This window comes from Micropterus salmoides, unplaced genomic scaffold, assembly GCF_014851395.1.
Source record: "Micropterus salmoides isolate LMB-PRFRI ecotype aquatic unplaced genomic scaffold, ASM1485139v1 Ms_hic_scaffold_13, whole genome shotgun sequence".
NCBI lineage: Eukaryota > Metazoa > Chordata > Actinopteri > Centrarchiformes > Centrarchidae > Micropterus > Micropterus salmoides.
In genome coordinates this window covers 14,584,725-14,600,778 of record NW_024040374.1, presented here as the reverse complement: position 1 = coordinate 14,600,778, position 16,054 = coordinate 14,584,725, and the positions used below count along the sequence as shown (strand labels likewise).

At 39.7% G+C, this 16,054-nt stretch overlaps 1 protein-coding gene across 1 annotated transcript in view; it reads left to right on the top strand.

Annotated features, from left to right (window-relative positions):
• The window catches only part of psmd1 (proteasome 26S subunit, non-ATPase 1), a 46,442-nt gene extending 39,228 nt beyond the window's left edge, over positions 1-7,214 (top strand). The window contains exons 23-25 of the mRNA XM_038715685.1: positions 1,188-1,355; positions 3,288-3,453; positions 7,013-7,214. Coding sequence (XP_038571613.1) covers positions 1,188-1,355; positions 3,288-3,434 — 315 coding nt within the window. The 3' untranslated portion in view covers positions 3,435-3,453; positions 7,013-7,214. The remainder of the gene's footprint in view (positions 1-1,187; positions 1,356-3,287; positions 3,454-7,012) is intronic.
• Positions 7,215-16,054: the final 8,840 nt, after the last annotated feature.

Here is a 16,054-nt window from a genome sequence, read left to right as displayed (position 1 = left end):
GGAGGTATCCACTCTCACTGGGGTCAGACGGTTCAGAATTCACTGTCATTTCTCTGGACAGTTTTATAGAGCTGACTTAGGTTTTGACCACTTTGGTTGCATTTAGCTCATCTATTTAGCCTGAAGGTTTCACTGCGGTACTGTTTTATTTTTCCACTAAATATATCCAGACTAAAGAGTACAGTGGGTGAGATGAAATAGAAATGGCAGGGAATATAAACAGGGTATTGATAAACACAATGGATGTTACGAACACCATGATAAAATTGAAGAGCTAAAACAATTAGTCAATTTAAGCGATCAACAGATTATTATAATATTTTTAAAAAGTAAAGTTCACTGATTCCAGCAACTGAAATGTGCAGATTTTCAGCTTTTCTTGGCTGAGATTCAAATAGACAATCAGTGATTAAGAAACTAATCGACACATTCATATTAATCAATAATTAAAATAATTGTTTGTCGCAGCCCCAAAATACTGTATTTTCAAGCTTACTTGATAAAATCTGAATGCATAGGTTGTCACATTTATTACTTACAAGGCTGAGGATAAGAACACTAACATGAAATCAGTGACCAAGAAACAGACTGCTCGTGGTGATGATAAAACATTTGAAACACAGATCTGTAAGCTATTAGAGACAACGTTTCCCACCTGAAGCCTCCCATTAGAACCTGAGTCAGAGGAGAAAAGACAGTGTCAGTGTTTCAGACATCTGCAAGAGATGATATAGTTTGGTCTTGAAATGCAATACTTTTTTTTTTTTATTACCAGCTCCCTTGGCACCTTCTGTCCTTCAGTGTCCTTTTTATGGCTTTCCACTGTTTATCTGATAGCCCAACAAATCACTAGCCATCAAGGGCACCGGAGCAGGACAGGACTGAATCAGAACAGAAAGAAGGAAAACCAGAATTTATTACTCATAACTTCTCCAAACTGTCAAATAATGTCAAATTTATACTAGAACAATAGGTTCTGGTTGTGGTGTGATTATAGTGCGTTTTAGATGTATAATAATTGTGGAAGATCAGCAGTTTTTTTAATGCATAAGACAAATTATTAGAGACAGATAAAAAATAAATATACAGACACAGCAGATTCAACTGGCACAAGAACGGTACAGATTTTTTTAAAAGTACATTAAGAAAAGTGATCACATGCGGAAACTGCTGCTTCTCTATCACAGGAGGTCCAGGAGGGGGAGAAGGAGAAAAAGGATGAAGAGAAGGAGAAGGAGAAGAAGAAAGAGGCAGAGCCAAACTTCCAGCTCCTGGAGAACCCGGCCAGAGCGATGCCGGCTCAGCTCAAAGTCCTCAACATGCCCGAGACGTGCCGCTACCAGCCCTTCAAACCGGTAACACACCTCTGAATAATTTTAATTGCAGACAAACACACAGTCTTCTACCCCTGTAGTTTTGTTTTTTGGATCCAGACTGTTTCCTTATAGTTCTGGGATAATTACTGTGTAGTCGCTACGTTTAACTTATTTTCTGATAAGTAAATGCCAAAATAAAGATGTTGAATGTAGATTTTTATTATTCATAGCACCGTTGCATCTAAGAATTCATGAGACACTGAATTACAATATTTAAACACTTATTATTATTATTATTATCATTATTAATGATGATGATAATAATTAATAATAATAATTATTATTATTAATGGAGGTGATGATGATGATTATGACACAGATCAAACGACAAATAACATCTAAAATGTACAAAACATCAACATGATATTTAAACAATGTAAAAGTATCTCAGAGAAGTTTTTAGTTTAACATAAATCGTTCTGCAAGTTGATTTTGTCCAAGTCCAGAACTTCCCCCACTCATCAGGCCTATAAACCAGACAGCTGCTCTCCTGCTGTAAATGTTGACAGTTTCCTGCAGTAAATGGCAGGACGACGTGCAGTCACCCAATGAGCACTCAACCTAGTCCTGTAAAGAGGAAGTACTGTTTGATTTTTGTGTCCAGCAAGCTAAGGTTAAAGTAGTACATTGTATGCCGCCTTGTCACAAGTGCCAAAATGGTGTCTTTGCTTATCTTAAGTTTTGTAATGCTGCTTTCCTTTTTAAGGGTTTGTTTTTACATTCAAAGACGGGTTTAGGAAGTGAAGAGGTTTTACAGACTTATCTTGAAATCTGGTCCCTGTCGGGAGGTTTATTGAAAGCCTATTATGTGGATCAACTTACATTAAAATGAAGTGTCTTGTCTTTGATTCTTCATTGGAGCTGAATGATTCCACAAATAGATTATTTTTAAACTTGACGTTTTTAGTTTTGTTTAGAAGAAACTGCCATCAAAACCACACAGTACACAGTCGTGACCTTTTTACTTTTGAATAAATTAAACCTCCTGAATCCTATTGCTACAACCGTAAAGGCTGGACAAATATATCAAAATAACATATTGTATAGATTGTGTATTGTGCATTGACATATTTTCTGTCTTTGGAAGACTGAGTGTCTTGACATAGATTTAAAATAAATTCCTGTGAGTGAAAAAAGCCTGGATTACCAACTAACCAAAGTGGGTCACTGCCCCTGGACCCTCGGACCCTCAGGGGGCCTAGCACCTGTGGTGTTTGTGGTAATTTGGCTAATTGCAAACTTCTTTGATAATACTGCATGCACCACTAAAAGCACTATTTAAATGATGATATAAATGATCGGGACTTTATGTGCATAACTGTGAGAACCGGTCTTGTAGCGGGGCCCTGAGTTAAAAACTAGATTTTGTTATTTTATTTTATTTAGTTTATTTTATATATACGCTCCATACTGGGCCGTAAAATCTAGCTTTAAAGCCTTTTATTATGTTGAGCTCACGTGGTACATCTTCCTGAATACATGATGCTTAATCGTTACCACAGAATACTTACTAATTTCTGACTATTACACACACAGTCCTCAGAAAGGTGGGAGAAATGGCATGGTTCATTGCGGGGCCCTGGGGATTAGATAATGTTTGTTGGTTCCAGAAGGATTAGAGAATTTAAAGACCATATTCTTATGGTTGTGTGATAAATTTCCTCTCTTTTACCTTTAGCATGCTGCATCGCCTGCTGTCTGCTTGGTCATTGTAGTTTAGCCAGACTGAAATGCTGAGTTCGGTTTCTTTCCAGCTGTTACATAAGCATCAAGTTCCTTGTCAAGGGTGAAGAGTGAGACGTAAACAACGTTTGTTCTGTTGACATTGAGCGAGGATACTTTTAACATAAATATCTGCGGCGTATCAGCAAGTGTTGACACCTAACCTGAATTTTTCATGTCCGTCACCAGCTCCACACAGGCGGGATCATCATCATGAAGGACACCAGCGAGGAGGAGGAGGAGCTGGTGGAGCCCGTTTCTGCGCACGGCCCCAAAATCGAGGAGGAAGAGCAGGAACCAGAGCCCCCCGAGCCTTTCGAGTACATCGACGAGTAGAAATGCTCTCACAGCGGAGGTATGCTCACAGAAATCTTTCCTGAGCCTTGTTATTCATTCATAACTTAAGCAAACCTGAAGTGTCTGCTGATATTCACCACACTGGTCTTGTTTCCACATTTATTGGCACGGAGAACATGGTCGCCGTTAAAACTGTCTCTCCCACCTCAAATGTGTTTGAACTGTTAAATGACTATATCTAAACTAAAAGGCCTGCAGGGCTCTTAGGTATGATTACATTAGACCTTTTCTTCCTTTAGTGTATTTTTTAAGAGACATTTTGTCCATATAGAGGCAGGGAGATGTGAATTTGACTAAATTCTCAATTTATTTAGGAACTTTTACTTTGACTACGTTTTTTTAAAAGTCAAACATCAGGCCACAACAGCATTCATTTCACAGCGAGCAGATCAAACTACAGCGTAACCGGCCACAGTATGAAGGTACACTTAAGATTACACAACAAAATACCGTGTTACTGGTCTCCAGACACCACAGCTGTCAGGCCGTTTTCATAGGCAGTAACGTTACGCGATAACACACAATGCAGGTCTGTACTGTTGTTTTCAAGCCTAACCAAGTTTCACCCATCACTGACGCTGAGGAATGTAAACAGCGCTGCCATCTCCAAACGCCAGCACAGAGGGCAAACCTTCTCCCTGCACTCGCCAATGAGGCGGGATGCTTAATGATTCCTGGCTGCTTGTTGTGTTTGTGTTGGATTGGCTGCAGCTTGCCTCCCATGTAGGAGCTTGCTGTTGCGTGTGATGAGACCGATGAGGTGTCAATGACCAAATTAGGGCCTCTGCGCATACTGTGTCATCTCTTTATGAGTTTCAAGTGCGGTGTGACAGATTAAACACTGCAGAGATCATCGTCAGGCTGACTTCACGTGTGCCAGAGACAGCGCGGTGGCCAAGTGGTTAGAGCCACCGAGTCATTGTGGAAGGTCACAGGTTTGATGCTCAAAAAATAAATGTGTGTCACAGCAGTCACACTAGATTGAGCATATCAGTTTTACTTTTACCGACTGCACATTTTCTGGTCGTTAAGTCTGCTTATTAGTCATGTTCCACCTACGCAGGTGTTTTTACTCCATCTACCTGATAAGCGCTCTTGTCTGGGCTGAATTGGTGTGTAGGACTACGTCCTGTGGCTAACAACCATGTGGATTTTAGTTTTGACAGTTCCAGGGCCCACGTTGGCTTTTCTTGTCATGACAAGTTAAGATGTCTGTTGGAGAAAGCAGTCTTTTATCAACCATCATCTTGAGTTTTAGTGCCCTCAGTCTTGCTGCACTGTGTAATATGATAAGTGTATATAATCTCTTGCTTCAGCCTACACCTTCTAGGTCACTGCTATGGCCTGTTTTTGAAGTTAACTCATTATTTTGTAGCTGTTTAAGCCTTTAAGTTATTATTGTTTTTATTTAATTTGAAGTTTCAGTCCTGGTTGACTTGTCGACACCTGTATTTACTGGCAGTATGCTTAATAGCAAGTGTGGTTTAATACTACAGATCACAGAATTCTGGAAGCAGCTAAACTATTTTTGTTTCAAGAAAGAAGGCAGGCAGTAATTGGCTTTTTTCCATCATTTTAAGAGCAGTTGTGATCTGATTATAAGCTGCACATGGCGCGAACAGCAGGGCACAGTGAAAGCATTTGGTTACCACACTGAGAAGTTGGAGGTGTGCAGCCTGTCGCGCGCAGCTCTTCATTTAACAGCTCACTGTGGCTGATCCTCCTGGTCCCATTACTCAGACACATTGCATTTCCCTTGACTATTTCATAATCAAAATCAATTTGTGTTTCACCAGTTAAATGCTTTTAATGTGAAGCAAAATAAATGTTCGGTTTGCATTAGCAGTGACTTAATACAGCATTTTTCCCAGGAATGTCGCCACAGACACCCAGTTATATATAAATCAGTGTAATGTTGCACAATCAGACGGCCATAGGCTCAATCATTATTGTGTTACCTCATACGGTTATAGATGGTGACTTAGCAGACATTTATTTAAATGTAAATCTTTAATAATTATTTTGTAGCTTAAAGACCTAAATAAATAAGGTGAATTCACTTCAAAACTTTCCCCAGCTGATGTAGTAAATCAGTTGTATATAATCTAAAGCACCCTCAAAGACCTTTTTTATGAAGAACTTCTCTCAAAACAAAGATCCCACACATTTTCATTACTTTATTCTCTTATAAAGATTATATACTACTGTTGCTTTAAGTGAGCAAAAGTCCACCGCAAATATAATACATTCATACAGTCACTCTATGTGGTCATTCCACATGTTGTTTAATATTTACTGTGTGAGTTACTGATTTGTAGGAAACTTTTTTCTGAAAGCTCTGAAAGTGTCTGACCCAACAAATATGGATTGCTCAGCCAGTCTGTCGTTTTGATTCGAGTTGTCTGATGTGAATTTAGTTCTAGTCGTAAACATGTGAATATTTTCAATCTCTGCCTACCATAATTTCTGACATGAACAGGCCCTAAAGTTCTTTTTTGTGTTTTCAGATTTGAAAATAGATAATTATGTCTATGGAAAATATTCTTGCATATATTTTTGACAGTCATGTAGCAAGAATATGGCTGTTTTTGTATGTGTGTATATGACCATAAGAAACAAGTATTTTGTATTAATAAAGTAGACCCACTGTTAATAAAACTTTTTACAGTGGGGCTCAACTGATCAATAATGCACATGACCTACGCTATTTTGAAAAAGCACTGCAATGAATAGTTTATTCGTTTTGTTTTCACATCATTGTCTGGTAGGTCTAGATAGGTAAGGTACAGTATATACAGAATAACAGCAAGCTCATTGAACCTTTTTTTTTTTTCACCTCAAGTCCAAGTCAAGTCTGAAGTCTTTTGAGGACGAGTCTCAAGTCGAGTCTCAAGTCACTTGTGTGCGACTTAACTCTGACTCGAGTCCGAGTCTCAAACTTGATTCTCCATCTCTGCTATGTGTTGTGATGTGTGACTGCTCAGAGACCACTCCACCTCCTCAGGAGCCTCCACAGTCCTGTTGAAACAGATTGGCTAAGATCGGCTGAAGGATTACATTTGGAGGAGACTGGGGGCAATTGTACATTTTTTACATTGTCCTCGTTCGTTTAGCACAGTTTGTTGGTGGTGATTATTTGAATCAGTTATATTAACAAAACATGTTCATTTCAATTAATAAATTTTCTTCATTTCATTGACCCCTCTTTCTTCTGACCCCAAACACATTTCAGGGGGAGACATGTTCCTTGTTTTAAACCCTGCATTAATGTGGTGTAAGCTCTATCATTTAAAAAACATGTGTTGGTCCTCTGCAGCTCAGTGGGCAGAGCACAGTATGGTGCTAACAAAGACTGGTATCTGTTCCCACTGCTGCTCAGAAAATTTAGTTTGGTTCAAATAAAAACAGCAAATGGCTTAAAATTTTAATTTTTATTAAATGATCATCCTTGATAATCATTATGTAGCTTGATATCTTCTAATATTTGTGCACTTCTTTTGGGGAGGTTTGGATAATTAAAGTAAATCACCTCTAACCGTTGTTTTTTCTCTTCCCAGGCATCGGGAGGAGTGAGATCCCAGCATGTCGGTCCAGCGTCTCCCCCCTCTGTGCATCCATCTATCCATCCACCTCCCCGCTTCACTTCCTCTTTTACACGTTTCTTTCCTGTTCTGGCTCCTCATTTGTCAGACAGGGAATGTTTTACATTCTCAAATTGTATAATTTTCTGTCCGTACAATAAAAATGATGTATATTGGAGAGTGTGTGTTTATTTGAGTGGATATTTCAACAGGCGTGCATTGAGGGAATTTCTCTAATCCCATACGTTTAGACTGGTTTACATTTTCAGCACTCAGCAGCAGTCTGTCTCTGTACAGTGAGCTGAGTGGACTGTATACATACTAAACAACTCCGTGAGGCACGGGGAGAAGAGAGGGCTTTCAGGAAATTAACTTGTGGGTGTCTTGAAGGTCAGAAGTCAGGAATACTGCCTGTAATAAATATATGATCAATTTGGGCAGGACAGAAGGAAAAAGTTAAACTCAGTTTCTCTGTTTGCTCACTTTAACTTTCTCTTTTCTTGTTTGCTTCATGTTTATTCAGACAGTTATGTTATGAGACTTTCTGTCCACTGAAACAGATATTTGTTTCTGCAGTTCAGATTCTGCAAATATGAAGTTTATCCAGTGTGTTTGTGGTCTTTTTAATAAACACACATCATTAACACTTAAGAATAACATGTAATTGAGCTGAACTGGCTGTGTACTATTTAATTGCTTTGGCTCTATTTGAGTTGAGGAAAAAAAACTTTTTTCAATAATTAGTGAGCAGTGAAAGTCTTCCCTCTTAAAAAACAAACAAAAGAACTCCATGCAGGAAAAGAGGGTGTTTGGCACAGGAGTGGACTTGTATGTACACCATGACTTCTAGCTGATGATTATCACATCCACAGAAATCACACAGTTAGTGATAAGTCACAAAATATTTTTCAAAAGAATTGAATCAGAAAATCAAAAATTTGGAAAACACTTCATATTTACACTGAACAATATAATAAACACAACACTTCTTTTTGCCCCCATTCATCATGAGCTGAACTCAAAGATCGAAGACCTTTCTCTATGTACACAAAAGGCCTGTTTTTCTTTGACATTGTTCACAAATCTGTCAAAATCTGTGTTAGTGAGCACTTCTCCTTTGCTGAGATCATCCATCCACCTCACGTGTGGCATATCGAGATGCGTATAAGACAACATGGGTATTACACAGGTGTGCCTTAGGCTGGCCACAATAAAAGGCCACTCTAAAATGTGCAGCTCCATCACACAGCAAAATGCCGCAGATGTTGCAAGTTCTGAGGGAGCGTGCAATTGGCATGCCAACTGCAGGAATGTCCACCAGAGCTGTTGCCCGTGAACTGAATGTTCATTTCTCTACCATAAGCAGTCTCCAAAGGCGTTTCAGAGAATTTGGCAGTATATCAGTCTATACTCTATACCCCATAATGACAAAGTGAAAAGAGGATTTTAAAGGTTCAGTGTGTAATATTTCTGAGGATCCACTGACAGAAATGCAATATAAGATCCATAACTACGTTTTCAGTGGTGTATAAAGACCTTGCATAATGAACCATTATGTTTTTATTACCTTGGAATGAGATATTTGTATCTACATAACCGCGGGCACCCCCTGCTGTGGAGGCTGCTGTATTTTGTCGTCATGTTTCTACAATAGCCGACAGCAGACAAACAGCGCTACAGAGCGCGTTTCGTCTTCTTTTCCTTGTATAATTCCGGCAGTGTCGACGCCTGTCACTACATTAAATGCATCCATAGAAGAAGAAGAAGAGGGAAAAATAATAATACTAAACAGTCTCTGAGTAGTATTCTGGTTTATCAGAAGTAAGAAGAGAAGTGACATTTGGACAAAGTTAGTGAGACAATCAGCTGATCAGTAATGTTAATTGGCAATATTGTCAATAAAATTGTAAGCTAGCTTAGCCGTTAGCTTAGATCATGGAAGCATCAGCCAGCTAAACTTTTACTGCCCTGATAGAAAAATCATATAAGGTTAGTTGTATTGGTTTATTCTCCAGCGCTGGCTTTGGCTTGTGGTGTAAAATATGTTGTTGGATTAGTTTCATGTAACGTTAGTGACTCTCTCTCTAGCGCTCTGTTTTGACTTTGTCGTTACGTTAGTGAGACAATCAGTCTATCAGCTGATCACTTATTGGCAATAAAACGGTAGCTTACAGCTGGAAGCTCAGATGAGACAGCTAAAGTTTTACTGCCCTGGTAGAAAAAAAATATGTTGTTGGATTAGTTTTATGTAGTTAATCTATCTCTGCAGAGCTCTGTTTTGGTTTTGTTATGTTCGTGAGACAATCAGCTGAGAAGGCAGCTTCCAGCATCAAAACTCAGATCAGCCAGCTAAACTTTTACTGCGCTGGTAGAAAAAATCTGTAGTTGGATTGTAATTTAATGTAGTTCTTCTCCAGCCTCTGTTATGGCTTTGTTACATGGACAGAAATGTGCCGTTACCTTCCTGAGACAGCTGATGAATATTATTGGCAATAAAACAGAAACAGCAGGGAAGCTCAGATGAGCAGCTAAACTTCTGTTGAATACTGCACTGGTGGAAAACATGTATTTCTTTTCAGTGCTAGTGACCAATAATGAATACTTTCAGAATTTGCATTTAAAAAAGATGTTTTTTGGATATTGCTTCCCCACTGTGCACACTGTGTCAGTACTACTTTGTGTTTCTGTTGTATTTTAAAAAATTTAAAAAACATTTTGGTAAAACTTGCAGATTGCTTGTCTAATTAAGCAAAGTGAGAGGAGCTTTGATCTTCACCTGACAATGCCTTTATAAACTTCATGTATTATGTGGTTTATAATGGACTGTGGTGCAGAAACAGTCATACTTGATTCACTAGATGTGATAGTGTTTGAGATGTTCTTCATTTACTTTGGTATGTTAGTCCAGATGAACCAACCCTCCCAAGTTGTAAAATTATGTATTACAGGAGTATGAGACATCATGTAGCACTTCATTTCTTGATGTAGCTGTTATTTATTAAGGAACAAGTAACAATAATATATTTTTTTAAAAACATGTTTTTACTGAACAATTAAGTAAATATAATTTCTTAATATATATGGCTACAGAAACCTGATTTCTTGACTGGCAACTCCTGGGGGGGGAATGGAAAACAAAATTTTATTACAACCAACCAACAAGCCCTGTAGTATTCTGTATAATGTTTTGGAGAGGAGTATCTGTATGGAGCTGAATCTTTGGTAAGTCATCTCCAGAGATCAATCCACTGGAGTTCAGGAGTCGTGTGCGGGATAGATGCTGGCCTGGTATGAGGGCGGCCCATTATCTGATGATCTGTCTGTGGGGTTGATGTTTCTCCTCATAATTAACACCGTGGTACTCTGACTTGAGACTTGACCAGCATTAGACAGAGTTAATTTTATTTACGCTTGTTGAGGTACTGCTGTTTTATTTAAAGTAATGTCAAAACTATTTCATTAGGTTGCCCCAAAGCTTCTTTCTTGCCATAGAAAAGTTTTCTCTCACTTATTATTTCACTCTTGTTTGTTTACTTCTGAAGTTGTATCATTCCTTTTGCTTATTAGACACTTAAGCAAGAGTATCTATCTATCCGCCTGTAAATAGACTTGAGACTGCAGCAGAATCCTTTTTTGGGGGCGGGGCTTTGTGTGGTTTTTGGTCTTCGACCCTCAAGATCAAGTTTATCATCTTCAAGTGGCCAGTTTCCCCAACCTAAGTGTGATTATATTTGGTGAATGAAGCTTCATGTGGAAAAGTGGTTTGGGAAGTGTTCAGGAAATGATAGCACAGGCGGTGGTTTTCAGCATGAAATGTGTTGGAAAGCCACTCGTTTGATTTTTAATGCGTAAGACTGGTGGAAAAAACGTCTTTGCTGTGAACTCAGTGGTCATCGGAGCTGCTTGTCCGCTCCAATCAGTGAACCAGCGTATGTACATTTTGGCCAGACATTTAGTCTAATCAATTCCTCCCTTCACATTCCCAGATACTTGGTCATGGAGGACTGTCTTAACAACTTTATTGACTCCACTGTCTTTCTAAATCTTTGCTCGTCTCCCAGAACACACACACACACACACACACACACACGCACACACTCCTCTCTAAGGTCTGTCTGACTTTGACCTTAATGACCAAATTCGTCATCGTTATCACTCGGCATGTGATTCCTGTGAGGTGGAAGAAGAAGCATCGGCTGCTGCAGGTCTGATTGGACACATCCTAAATATAGAGGCTGTTGAGTCCACAGCTGAGGTATGAACTTTGTGTTACAGTGCCACATTCCTGGAGATGCGATAACACTTTGTAGACCCCACAGGAGAGAATGTTTTGGTCACACTGCAAACCACACACCCCTCCCCCCCCTCTGCTCCACATCTTCCTTGTTTCCATGCTCTTTTCCAGCTAAGATGAGGTGAGGTCTGCTGCAGCCTTCTCTTCCCGTACGTCCCCGATAGAGCTGGGGTGGGATGAGATGTAGATTTGTAAGTCTGAGTGTGGAAAATCTGCCTCTGTACACAGCCACGTCTCATTCTTGAGACTCTTCAAACATTCATATGCTCACACTTTTTTGTCATAGAGCGGACTTCCTCCTCATACCACCTGTTTCTCTTTTATGTGGGTTTATAAGTATTTGAGTATTTTGCTTGTGTGCCCACAACTTTTCAACACCGAAGCCCTGTTTCAGCCATGTTAACTGTGTGGCTCTATTTATGGCAATGTTGGTCAGTCTGTGCGGTCCAGTATCTCACCTCAGCTATCTCATATCTCAACTATTGAATGGATTGCTCTGAAATTTGGCACATAGCCATGGTCTCCAGAAGATGAATCCTATGACTTTTCTGATGCCCTGACTTTTCCTCTTGCGCCACCAGTAGATTAACGCTTTTTTGTGAAATGTCTCAACAACTATTAGATGGGCTGTCATGAAATTTGGTTCAGACATTCATGTCCCCCTCAGGATGAATTACTTTGGTGATCCCTTAACTTTCTATATTGTTATCAGGTCAAATTTTTATTTTCTCCAATACTTAAGTTTATGACCAAATGGCTGCAAAACTAATGACATCCCCATTAGCTTTGGCTGGACTTTGTGTTTAGTGCTAATTAGCAAATGTTAGCATGCTACCATGCTAAACTAATATTGTGTACATGGAAAACCTTCTTGGAGTCCGCATGTTAGCATTGTCACTGTGAGAATATTAGCATTCTGACAGCCTAGCAGTCACTAGCATGGCTGTAGACATGTCTTGCTTGGCTTTTATTTTTTAAGGCTTTGGCAAATTTGCCCCATGAAAATTCATGCTGCATGACATGCTAACAGCTCCTGTTTGCACTGCAACATTGGATGTGCAGAAAACAATCACTTGATGACTTTTGGCACTGTCTAAATATGATAAATTTGAGACAAGATCTGAAGTTATAATGAGTGTCTTGATTTCTCAGCACACACCGTTAGGACACAGAGATTGATGGTGCTGAGAAGATGCAAATGGCATCAGTTCAGTTCAAAGGGTTTCTGATATTTCCCCCCTTTCTCTATTCACTCCCTACGCAAAAGCCACACACATCAGTTACTATAAAATAATGAAAATTGGCCGGCAGTGCATCAATATTTCAGCTTTAAACATTTAGCTAATGTTCATATTCTGACAATGAGCAATGAACAATGAATCTGGTCAGTTTTTTGTTTTCAGGGATCAGACATGTGACCTTTCCCTATAAATCCATGACTCTAACTTCTGAGCTTGGATTTGTGCTTTTTAGGAAGAGTTAAAAAAAGGTTGCACCTCCATATTCCCTAATGAGTACAACTGCGAAGCACCATACAAGGCAAAGGATCCCTCAGTTGCGTCCAGTCATGAGGGCCAAGCTGTGGAGAGGAGATGGAGGCAGGCAGCCAACCAGCAGCGACTAATGTCTGTCAGTAAACTGACAAACCAAACATCAAGAGAGAAGGAGGAGGAAGAGGAGAAGGGCGAGAGTTTGTGTGAGCAGACGGAGCATGTAGTCACCGTCTGCGGATGCAGCGATGGTGGTGACGATGTCGATGAAAGAATGGAGGGTCAGCAGAGCTGTTAAAGCAAATAAGTGGACCCACCAGAGAGCTCATTGGTCAGGTCAGCGAGCATGTGGCCTGCTGACAATGTCGAGGTCTCAGAGAGGTTTTGGCTGGACTCGAGGACCAGCGAGTGATGTGCCGATGGTCCATGATAGAGCTCTGGACTGGACAGACTGTTCTGTCTCCTCTGGGTGAACGTTCAACACTGAACAAACTCAGGATGTTGTGGATTTTGGCTCTAGCTTGAAACTGCCCTTCTATCTCTGAGTAAAAAGATAGAGACCTCCTACAAGGAAGCAGCAGACTTTGAAGCAGGAGAGTTGATATAAACAGTTCCTATGATAGTAATCCCAGCTGACTTTTATACACACATTCAATGTTTTTTGTATTGTGTTGCATACTTATTCCTTTTTAGTCGGTGTTCATATGCCACAGGTTCACTTTTTGTGAACTCTCACACTCCCTCATCCAAAAGCTGGAATCATCATTGAGCTGTTGGATATCAAGATTATCATCTATCCAGCCAAGTAACTGCTCCTGTACAGGACACTAAAACGATCTGTCAATTGCTCAGTCCTGGAAGGAACAGTAGGGCCCCCACAGAGCCCTGATCTCAACATCATCGAGTCTGTCTGGGATCACATGAAGAGAGAGAAGCAACTGGCGCTGCCATGATCCACAGACTGGGAACTGTGGGTAGTTCTCCCAAGATGTTTGGGCCAACCTACCTGCAGAGTTCCTTCAAAAACTCTTTCCAAGTGTACCTGGAAGAAGTGATGCTATTTCGAAGGCAAAGGGTGGTCACACCAAACATTGATTTGATTTTTCTTCTGTTCAACCACTTTGTGTTTTGTTGTGATAGTGATAAATATAATCTATTAACATGTCTATTTTTGAAAGTATTCTTACTTTACAGCATTTTTTAACCACACCTGCCTAAAACCTTTGCACAGTACTGTATCTCCACAGCGCTTAGCTTGAGAAGCCGCTGGGGCAGCTCTGCTTCCTTGTCCTCTGAAGTTGGACCGAGAGTCACTATCGTCATCTCGAGGCACAACAGCAGGTTAGCATGCTAATTTCAATCGCTATTTCTGCACACTCACTACATTGACGACTTGACATGACTTCAGAACGGTTCCTTACTCATATTTTGTTGATCATATGTAAATGTTTTAAATAAAGTTCTGGCCAAGTCATTGTACCTTTAAAAAAGCCAGACAACATATTGGCAAATATTCTATTTTCAACACAAATCCTCAGTCATCCAGGTCATAGTTATCCAAGGAAGGTTAAATCATGGGCAACTGGACTTTGTTGAAGATACTGGTAGACATTTTGCCTCTCAATCCATTTTCGATTTCATGAAACATCTTCCAGTCTCTTCAACCAAGTCCAGTTGCTCTTGATTGAACCTTTCTTGGTTTAACAGAATAATAATAATAGAATAATATTTAGCAGTAAATACAAAGTACAGATTGGCTGATGGAAATGTCATTTGGTTGCTGGTATTTGGTTATAAAGCAAAAAAGTATTGGACAAATAAAAACAAGTCGTCCTGTGGGGAACGTGAATGAGTATCAAATTTCATGGCAATTTACCCAATAGAGATAGATAGAAAGTGCTGGAGCAACTGACAGACCAACACTGAGCCACAACAGTTGCAGCTCTACACTGAATGCAATTTTTGGTTAAAGTTCAATGCCAAGCTTAAAAGAAACTGTACAATTTGTGCAGTTGGTGAGATGTTGCACTAAAATTGATCATGTCTTTGTGGAACGTTTAGAGTCAATAGTTCTACTAACAGAGATGAGATGTGACGCACTACTAGTGGCTGTTTCTCAGGCTTCAGGAAGCACAACTGCTCTGCCTCAGTGACTAAAGTTTACTGTGTTGATGTTCACTTGGCCCCTCTGATCCCAGATAAGGCGACTGATGTCAAAACAATCTGAAGAGTTACATAATGCTCTTTGTTGTCGCTAGCATCCGTCAGCAGCAGCTGGGCAGGACAAGTGGCTGTTGTCTGTTGGCGACATGGGCTTATGGTTCAAGGAACTATCCTGAGACACAAAGTTGAAAATGAAACTCCCTCCAGGAACAGCAAATACTGTGAAGAGAAGCTGACATATCCATCATACAAACTGTCAATCAGAGTTCATGTTTTTTTTGTACATTGCAATGGGCCACTAAGTGATTAATCATTAGTTGTTGCCCTGAGTACAACCAGTCTTGTTGTTGACCACTGAGCAGGTCCACTGGAGCTTTTGGGACTTAAGTTTCTTGGTCAAGGATGCGTGCTACAACAGTAAATGTTTAGGGAAGAGAGGGTTGGTAATTTACTGTTCTCTCACATGTGACAATAGTTGGTTGCAGCTGTCCACTTATAAGCCCCTTTGACTATTAGGCTCCTACTGCCCAAATATTCGAAGTTAGTTCTTCTTGTAAACAAATCTCATAAAAATCACCAAAACAATGTTTTAGTCCATCTGTAAATTCTTTCCACACTGTATGTTTTAAAGGTGAAGTATGTAATATTTATGAGGATCTATTGACAGAAAAAGACCTTACATAATGAACCGTTATGTTTTTATTACCTTAGAATGAGATATTTATGTCTAAATACTCCGCGGGTCATCATAAATGGAAGTCACCATGTTGTGCACTTGTTTTACAGTAGCCTAAACGGACAAACTACTCTACAGAGCGCGTTTCATCACTAAGTTGAATACTTATTAAGAAGAAGCACAAACCTGTCCAAAATTAGAATATAGCTGGGTTGTTGAGATCAGCGACTCAATCTTAAATCTCTGCTATGGAAACCTATGACATGGAAACTTTGTTGCCTCCAGTGCATAAACGCCACATTTCAGTGAACTAGGAGACATCTTGTGTCATATTTGCATATGTGGAAAACCCATATCGGACAGAATTGTTTATTCGGAGCAGATTATTTTCCACA